This window comes from Oncorhynchus gorbuscha, linkage group LG01 (assembly GCF_021184085.1).
Source record: "Oncorhynchus gorbuscha isolate QuinsamMale2020 ecotype Even-year linkage group LG01, OgorEven_v1.0, whole genome shotgun sequence".
Classification (NCBI taxonomy): Eukaryota; Metazoa; Chordata; class Actinopteri; order Salmoniformes; family Salmonidae; genus Oncorhynchus; species Oncorhynchus gorbuscha.
The window spans coordinates 52,590,536-52,600,766 of NC_060173.1; the positions used below are offsets into that span (position 1 = coordinate 52,590,536).

General features: G+C 41.9%; 1 protein-coding gene across 1 annotated transcript in view; it reads right to left on the bottom strand.

Moving 5' to 3' along the window:
• LOC124044995 (microtubule-associated protein 1B-like) overlaps positions 1–9,955 on the bottom strand; it is a 65,011-nt gene extending 55,056 nt beyond the window's left edge. The window contains 1 exon segment of the mRNA XM_046364229.1: positions 9,688–9,955. Within this exon segment, the coding sequence (XP_046220185.1) occupies positions 9,688–9,940 (253 nt within the window). The 5' untranslated portion in view covers positions 9,941–9,955.
• Between the last annotated feature and the right edge of the window lie 276 nt (positions 9,956–10,231).

The following is a 10,231-nucleotide window of genomic DNA, read 5'->3' on the forward strand; positions in this document are numbered from 1 at the left end:
GCTTCACTGAGATAGAGAGAGAAACGTTCCTTCCCCCACTGCAGACCACTGTGGCCTATTCTCTGAAGTGCTGTGTCACTGATACTAATTCTGGTAAAGGGCTCAATGCTCCTCGCTCAATTAGGTATTTTGTGTTTGGACTGACAAAACACTTCACAAAGAGGTGACAATGACATCTGTCATTATGGCAGCCATTTTGACATGTTTTGACCAATGATGTATACAAACTCTGGATTGCTGATGTATTGGCCAATGTAACGGGATTCTTCCGTCGAAGGAAAGGAGGACCAAAATGCAGCGTGGTTATAATTCATGTTTTTTTTAAACGAAAAACCATATATGAAATAAACTACAAAAAGATGAAATAAACTACAAAAACATGCAAACCCGAAACAGTCCTGTGTGGTACAACCACTGACACAGGAGACAACCACCCACAAAATACCCAAAGAATATGGCTGCCTAAATATGGTTCCCAATGAGAGACAACGATAAACACCTGCCTCTGATTGAGAACCACTCTGGGCAACCATAGATTTTCCTAGACAACTCTACTAAACACAACCCCATAAATCTAATAAACCCCTAGACAAGACACATAAATCACCCATGTCACACCCTGGCCTGACCAAAATAATAAAGAAAACACAGAATACTAATGCCAGGGCGTGACAGCCAATGAAAGGCTTTGAAGCCACCGGTGGGCCATATTGGTACTCCCCAGAAGAAGGACAAACATGTATTTAAATATTTTTGTTGTTGTAGTGGGGATAGTAACATTAGTACTTTAGTACATTAGTACTTACAAAATTGTACTTTAAGGAAATTATTATTATTATTTGTATGTTTAGATCACATAATATAATTTAAAAGTATGCATTAAGGTGTTCCGTAATAGAAAATATATGTGACAAAAACAAATGTAGACATTAGTACATTTAATATAGCTTCCAAAATATATTTTGCAATGGTGCCACGATGGAGGAGCGGTGGCTTTGAAACTTCGCCACCTGTCAGTCATCTAGTGTATATATAAATCATTGGTTTTGATTTCCTCAACTGGTGGAAGGTGAGATAAGATAGTGTGTATCCATCTTTCAATACCTGACTCCCCACTGACCACAAACTGGTTAAATCAACGCTTTGTTTATATGTAATTTGTCAATGTACAGTATTGTGACATGGAATCTATGTGGAAAATACATTGGATTTGAAAAAAATGATCAATTGTTGTTTTCAGGATAACATTTTAACCACAGGATTATGTCATCATGGTAACCAATTTTCAACATAGACAACCCTTGTATAAAATAAATTGAATTTGTACCTTTAAAACAACGTCAAATCTTCAATGTAATATCCACTATAAGAAAATAAAAACAGTATGCTGGGAAACGCCTCCTACTGGAGAGTGGATCTGCCTACAGCTGTCCCTTCGGCATGGCCGGCCCGCTCATTAGGCTGGATTAGGTGGCCTCCTGTGGGGGCAGACTTACGAGGGCGGTATTTTCTGAGCTAAACTGACCAAGACGTACAACACATAAAACCTCACATAATTCGGCCCCAAAACAATGACAATATTTCTCTCAACCAGTGGCAAAAGGTATTTTTTTAGGTGAGCGTCGATGCCGCCCTTTGATAAGCAGTACCCACTCTGTCAAAGGCAGGGGCGCAAAATATTTTGCTTGTCCATTCACAGCGTGCCTCTCGTGGGTGCTGTTGGAGAGACGCATCGCTGCGGCATTCCACCAACGTTCCGTCAAAAACACCATGTAACATAAATCATGTAGCAGATATAGGATATGGTAGAAAGAGTATGCGGGGCCTCCCGAGTGGTGCAGTGGTCTAAGGCACTGCATCGCAGTGCTAGCTGTGCTACTAGAGATTCTGGGTTCGAGTCCAGACTATGTCACAATGACCCGGGAGACGCATGTGGCGGTGCACAATTGGCCCAGCGTCGTCCGGGTTAGGGGAGGGTTTGGCCGGCAGGGATGTCCTTGTCCCGCTTACATGGTTACCAGGCGTACAGTGTTTCCTCCGACACATTGGTGCGGCTGGCTCCCGGGTTAAGTGGGCATTGTGTCAAGAAGCAGTGTGGCTTGGTTGGGTTGTGTTTCGGAGGACGCACCTCTCTTGACCTTTGCCTCTCCCGAGTCCGTATGGGAGTTGCAGCGATGAGACAAGACTGTAACTACCAATTGGATACCACGAAACTGGGGAGAAAAAAAAGTCTAAATAAAAGAAAGACTATGTAGCCTACAGGACACTTTTTACATCATGCAGGTTTCTCAGATCAAATAGCCTCATCTAAACGGCGCACAATCAAATAAAAAAAATGCACTGTCATGTTAACAAACAACACGTCCTAAAAACAGGACAGGTCAAAGTCAAATTTACAATATGGAACGGACAATCCGTCGCAACTGTTGTCCGGGAGTTTCACTCAATTGTCCTGATCAGTGATTTCAAGTTTGTACCTGTCCATTTTTGACCAGCTGATCACAGTGAAAAGGAAAGTGCTTCTGCATTTCCCACGGTGTAAACACATTTCAAATGGGCTCACGATAGCTCCTAGTACAGTTGGGTAACTGATATTCAGAGCTTAATTAGCCAAATTGATTAGTCACAGGAATCAGGACTAATGAAGCCAATGCAACGGACTGTTTTCCAAATTGTTTTCCTAAAATTACATTGCAGACAGATATAGTAGGCTATACCCCAGTAAGCACGAACTAACGTTTTTTGGTCATCTATTTTTGGTCCTTTCCAGACCATTCAGAGCCTAAATTGAACCTAACTTAAACCTCCGTAAAATACATATTTTAGACATGTTTTCAATGTCATTTTGCTTACTAGGACTATTCTAGCGTTGCAGGGCATATTTTTGTTGGTCTCGCCTAGGGCCGAGGAACGGCTTGGACCGGCCTTGCCCTTTGGTCGCCCATCCAGGCTTTTAACCAAGACCTGCTTAGCTTTGATACTGTATTTGTCACTGACTATTACCAACGTGCAAACCATGAGAAGGATTGTTGAGAACTCTCCACTTAATAGATTCACTGTTGCTATCAAAGTCATTCCAAAGGACAGGTTCAACAGCGCAAATGAAATGTAACCATACTTCATCAAACATATATCATCACGGTTGTTATTCAGCAGAGGATTCAATTAAAAATAGACAATACATATAGGCTTAGGGTCTCAAGCTCAGTGGTATAAAGTACTTAAGTAAGAAATACTTTAAAGTATTACTAAAGTAGTTTTTTGGGGGTATCTGTATTTTACTATTTATATTTTTGACAACTTTACCTCTACTTCACTTACAATCCTAAAAAAAAAAGTATGTACTTTTTACTCTATACATTTTCCCTGGCATCAAAAAAATACATTTTGAATGCTTAGCAGGAAAATAAAATTTTCAAATTCATGCTCTTATCCCTGGTCATCCCTACTGCCTCTGATCTGGCGGACTCACTAAACACACACGCTTTGTTTGTAAATTATGTCTGAGTGTTGGAGTGTGCCCCTGGCTTTTCGTCAATACAAAAACAAGAAAAGGGTGCCAGTCTGGTTTGCTTAATATAAGGAATTTGAAATGATTCATACTTTTAGTTCTGTTTTTAATACTTACGTATGTTTTAGCAATTACATTTACTTTTGATACTTAAGTATATTTAAAACCAAATACTTTTAGACTTTTACTCATGTAGTATTTTACTGGGTGACTTTCACTTTTACTTGAGTCATTTTCTAATAAGCTACCTTTTTACTTTTACTCAAGAAGTACAATTAGGTACTTTTTCCACCACTGTGGAAATCTACGTGTTAATAATAAATATGTTGGATCCATGTTCTATCTCAACCAAAAAATATAAGTACAAAAAATAGGATTAAATCAAATCAGCCTGTATTTAAAGTGCATTTAAAGTTTGATTTGATTTAGTCTTACTCTTTAACTTTTTTGGTTGAAATGCAGACGTCAATCAAACATCAATGATTCATTTGTAGACAAACTAGAATTAAAGCCAGACTCAGTGGCACAGATGGAACTATCCAAGCAGAAGATGCATCTCCTTCAAATGTTGATATTCGGTTGCGTTGACAACCAAACACAATTCAACATGACTTTTGTAAGACAGTAAATAGCCTCATGTTAAAGGCTAGCTTACAAATGAATGTAATAGTATTCATTCCACTTTAAAATGAGTAACACATCCACATTTTGAGGTTACAGTAACAATACATGTATTTGGTAATTATAGAACGCGTGCATGTTCACGGGGTCACAGGTCGGTGGAAATCTACACAATGGCTAAAAGAAACGGCATTGATCACTTTGTACTTTAATGTCATCTCAACTAACTGCAAACACAATATCTGACACTATATCCCCATTTGAACTTTGGTGTGCCTTTGAATGGTTGAAAGCGCAGCGATAACACATTTAGGTGACAACTGAACCAAAAATCTGACCTTGATACTCACTTGGAATTTCGTAGTTCTTTTAAACGTTCGAAAGCATAGTGACAACACATTGGGGGATTCAACAAACTTTTGGCTTTCTTTTTGAGTGGGTGATGATAGGTTGGAATCTCATTGATCAACGTATCTACCAAATATTACCCAATTCTCCACGTTGAAATGACGTGGTGTGCCCAATGGGTCATAGAAGGAGGAGTGTGTGTGTTTGTGTGATCACTCAATGGTCGTGGGAAAACAGTGTGTTCAATAGTTCAGAAGACCTCTTTGACTAACTTACCCATCACCAACTGAACGACACTGCAGCTCAACAAACTCTGCTCTGATTGGCTCAAACCAATCATAAAACCCCACGGAGCCAATAAGCACCATTTAATACTGATTCCCCAAGTGTTACCAAATGAATAATGGAGGACTAGTTCCGCACGCCTGTAAATCTGTGTGTAGGACACACAGTGTGATGCCAAATGTGGTTTAGAAATCCTCTGAGAATGAAGGATAGAGAATGCAAAGTAGCTACTCTGTGTCCGCACTGTGTCTGAGGAGCGGAGCAGGGGGAGAGAAAGCAAGAGGAGAGCTCATTTTCTCAGTTACACTGTCAAGGGTAATTTTCCATGCTGCTGCCTGCCTGCCTCCAGTTTTGGCTACGCCACTGTGAGCCATGACCGCTAGGCTATATGTCTTCTCCTGACACTTTTTTTTTTGTGTGTGTGTTTTTTTGTGTGTGGAATACACCTGTAGCCTATTTCGTATGCTCCTACAAGAACGTATTGAAAATGTTCCCTGAGGGTCATTCTTGAATTGCTGTGGCATCCGTGGCCTTTGAATAAAACTTTTAAAATGACAAATAGATTTTTGTTTATATCTGACCATTTATCAATAATAAAACATAACGCCAGTCCTTTATACTGCCAAACGTTCTGTTTATGCCTTGTTTAAAGTAGTTAGGGTAAGCAAATTGGCTTCTCCCAGTAGTGATGTGTAGAGTTGTAGTGACGTTGTAGTGACGTTGTAGTGACATGTTTTGGGGATTTAGAGATACTGTATCTAGCTATTATTTGGAATGCTAGAGAGTGAACAAAACTATTTAATATATAGGTCAATAAAAACAAAGATGGCTCTTCAAATAGCAATTTATTTGAAATAATATACTGTTTTCCCTTAGTTTTATGTCATTGGTGTTACTGCCTTCAAAATCACCCATTTCAAAGGACCTTGAGCATTCCCCAATGGCAAACTGTTATCAGGGAAGGGGTTTATATGAAACAAAATGATTAGCTAATCACACAATTTTAGTATGTCATACATTTGTGTCTAAATCCAAAGGCTCACTTGGTGTTACTCAATTTAAATGAAGGGAAATAATATGAACCATATTACTTCAGTAAATTATTTTTAAAGGGTTAATGACTTTAGGATTGAGCAACTGTGGCCTCCATTTAAGAAAAGCCTCAATAATCTAAAATGTCTCATTGGTGTTCCCATCATTGGTGCTACTACTCCTGCTTACGGCGCAATGTTATCATAATGGTCCAATTGGATTTCAAGTCAATACGCTGACTGCTGGTGTCCGGGTGTCACCCAGTAACAGTTCTGGACTACTCACGACTGGTGGTTTTGTCAGTGTTTCTTTACTCAACAGTAACTGATCTGTGTGCCTTTTCCAGATGACCTCCTCTGCCGTCTGGACAGTGTAGGACACAGGAACAGTCTGAGCAAGGACTGCTGCAGGAACCCACTTTGGTCATTTTGAGGTAGTTCCTAGCTAAGACAGTTTCTCCCGGATTGAAAGCTCAGTCCTGAAAGCTCATGACGTTTGACTTGACTCTCCTGTTGACATACCGCCCTGTGTTCTTTGCGTTTGGATGTTTGTGTAGATCGAATCTTGTGCATAGATCTCTCTTCATGAGTACCTAAGCAGGTAAAAAAGCTTGGGGGTTGCATGAGGAGTGAGCTGTTCACACATTGGTTCAGTGTCCCTTGACCCTGAGACACTTTTAAGGCATGTTTCATGGTCTGTACAAACCTCTCCTCCAGCTCGTTGGTTGACGTATGATACGGTGCCAACCTGATGTGCTGGACACCATTCACCTATAGGAACGTGGCCATTTCTTGGGACACTAGCTGCGGTCCGTTGTCGCTAACGAGTTGGAGTAGCCGAACCGGCTAAACATGATGGTCTTCTCTGCAGTAGTAGATCTCATGATGACACCCACTGGCCACTTGCTATGAGCAGCCACAACCACGAGAAAGATTTGGTCTAGAAACGGACCTTCAAAGTTGACGTGTATGCGTTGCCATTGACTCTTCCGGGCCAATCCCACGGATGAAGAGGTGCAAGTTGAGGTACGTTGCAAACCTTCTGACATGTGGTACTTGTTTTTGCTTTCTCTAATGCGGCAGCAAACATTTTCACTGATTCCCAATGCCCCCAATACACAACTTACACAACAGTACCCAGATGCATTTAAATGAAAACGATTCTAGAAAAAACATAGAATTTTATCCCAAATACCATGTCCAAATGACACCGCAATTCAAGAAGGACCCATTAACTATATTTTATTAAACAGAAGGAAGCAAAACTAAATGTCCTCATAGCGGTAACTGTCTCAACTATCAATAAACTATCCCCGGTCCCTAAACTATCCCCGGTCCATAAACTATCCCCGGTCCCTAAACTATCCCCGGTCCCTAAACTATCCCTGGTCCCTAACTATCCCCGGTCCCTAACTATCCCCGGTCCATAAACTATCCCCGGTCCATAAACTATCCCCGGTCCATAAACTATCCCCGGTCCCTAAACTATCCCCGGTCCCTAAACTATCCCCGATCCCTAAACTATCCCCGGTCCATAAACTATCGCCGGTCCCTAAACTACAGGGGGAAGTTTTCACGCAGCTCCCAAGAACAACTGTGTATCATGTTGGTAAATCAAGTCATACCCAACCATCCTCCAAGCTGCTGTCTCTCATAGTCTACCACACTTACCCTTGATGGGACAGTGATACAATTGGACTACAATGGTAGCGTTCACAATTCAATGGGCCCTTACATCTAATGTCAGCATATACCCACCAACTATGGCTAACCAACAGTTGACATGGCATTGTTAGTCATTTTCGCTTGTTGTTGTCGGCCTGCTGTAAAGCCCATGAGCAATAGGCAGTTGGCCGGTGAACTCTGCAAATGGTCGGCCACTCATGGCCACCGTGTCTGATCAACCACCAAGCTGCTCCAGGCATTATACCTAAAGTGGACATTGCCATTGGCTGCATGGAGTCGCATTAAGAGAAATCCCATGCAGCCTTGTTTAGAAGTTCGAACACTGGAATGTGAGATGTAATCTACACCTCGATTATGATAGAAATCCTCATTATTTCGTTGAACGATTTTCTACATTGCCGACACTTTCTCACTTTCTGAACTTCTAACGCGAGTGGGGCAGGTGTGGCTTCATGACAATGATCACAAGCACAGCTGCTCACTGATTTGACGGCTTCAACGCAGTTCCACCTCCGACAATGCCAAAACATCTGCTATGTTGGTGTCTGCTATCGCCGGTTAATGCTTGATCTGATTGAATCTAGGCCTAGGACTAAATGATATTGTGATGAGAGGGTATTGTCTGCAGAGGTTTGTCAGTAGGGTCATCATTCAGACCTTGATCAGTGGACTAAACCCAACTGGAGACCAGTAGTCTGATCCAAGGCAACATAAAATGGCCTCTCATCTCCATCAAGGGCAGCCTACCAAGTATTGACGTCACTTTCAGACTACAAGAGAATGGAGAGGTCAAGTCTTTTACAGGATAAAAGCCCAATGGAACTAGCAGGGAGGGTTGCCTGACTCATTCTGCATTCAACAATGACACGACGATTTCTGTTGCTTTTCCAAAACCACGAGAAGTTGGCATGAATGGAAACAGACCGGAATCCAGGCTATTTTGATAGCACTCCGTATGAAAAACAATATGATGATGACGACGATCTCTCATATCCTGAGAAAAAGTGTCATGATGTGAAAGGTCCTTGGTAATGACGGCAATGAGGCGGTTGCCATGGTGCCAGCCAGGCACTTAATAGGGTGATTCATCATTAGCCGTCTCTGGCGGAGGAGAGCTGGCAGCCACTCTCAAATTGCTGCTGACCAGCAAACTCCTGTGAAAACAAATAGCATCTTTCACACCACGAGTCTGTGTCAAATGGCACCATGTTCCCTATACAGTGCACTACTTTTGACCAGAGCCCTGTGGGTCCTGGTCAAAAGTAGTGCAATATGAAGGCAAGTGTATAGGGTGCCATTTGGGACATAACCCACTGTGTTAAGAAACATTGGATGACACCCTCCATTTGTACCCAACTTTCTATTATCCAAATGGCAGCCCGTTAGCCTTTTAGCTCACACTGAAGATTTCCCCATAGGTGCAACACTTGGCATGGTCCCCGGGCTTCCTTCATAAAGAGAGAACCTGACAGACAACAACATTACTGTATTTAACCGAACATCCTTCTGAATGTTTCAGTGCTATGGATGCCTCATTATTCGTGAGGATAACACACCAGCAGCTCGGCAAGGTGCTTTTCTAACAAGGCAAACCAGTTATTCTAAGCATTTTCCCACCTCATGGTCAATTCGTTACTGTTTGTGTATCACACCATTGCTGAGAATGTGCGCAACTTTTTTTCCCCTTCCCGTAGTGGGCCCTCTAATGGCAGACTACATGGGCTATAGAAAAAAACCTGAACCTCTTATATGGTAGGCTATTCAAAACAAGCATGAATTATCTGGGAAGCAATTATTATTCCATATGTTTGTGTCCCTATTTTGAAAAACGAATAAATATGTACTCAATTTTCTTTTTTTTTTAAACCAAAGAATTAGATAATCCCTCGTAATTTATTAAACGCTTGTGAAACGTTCAAGACAAAACAGGTGCACTTCCAGCAAACCAGAAGTCTGTATTGCACAAAAGGTTCCAGTAAAAAGTGGCGTAGGGGCATTTCGTTGAACTGATGATTCAATATTCCCGATGCGTCATTTCCTTAAAAGGAAACCGTCCAAGCATTTTTAATATCTTCCAATTGTATTTTCTACGTTCCAATATTTTATATTATATTATATATATATATTTATTAGAGGACGTTATGCATGCTGGAATTACAGAATTAGTATGTAAAAAGTGAGACTCGGTGACTCGGGGCTACTCACCCCGCTCAACTTGGTCTCTAGCGCGTTGCAGCTGGTGGTCTGTCGCTATCTCTCCTATCACTATAAGCATGTAGTAGTTCCCTTGGTTGAAAGGGGGTCCTTGGCGCCGCTGCTCTCCAAGGTCCTGAATTCGCTTCTCGAACCCTAGTTGCGTGCTGCTCTCGTCCTCCTGCACTGCCGAGAGCTCACCTCGAGCAGGGATCTCCATGGCAACAATCCCGAGAGCAGACGCCTGGGACGGGTCTATCTCCATGACAACTTCCAGGAGCACGGTGTGTGCAGGGGCAAAGGTAGGGGAGGGCTCGCGGGGGTATCACGTTCACTTTTGGAGCTGTTTACTTCCATTTGATTGGTCGAAACGCCCATGCAGCAGGGTGATGTCACATATTGAGTCATTGGGCATGTCCAAGGGGAGTACCTTGATTTTAGAACCCCACCCCAAAGTACGATTACGTTTCATTCTCAAAGGTACCAATGGGCTGACATCTGCAGCATCTCAAAGTTTATTTTCAGTAGCCTATATTGTCCACTCTGAGAACAAAAC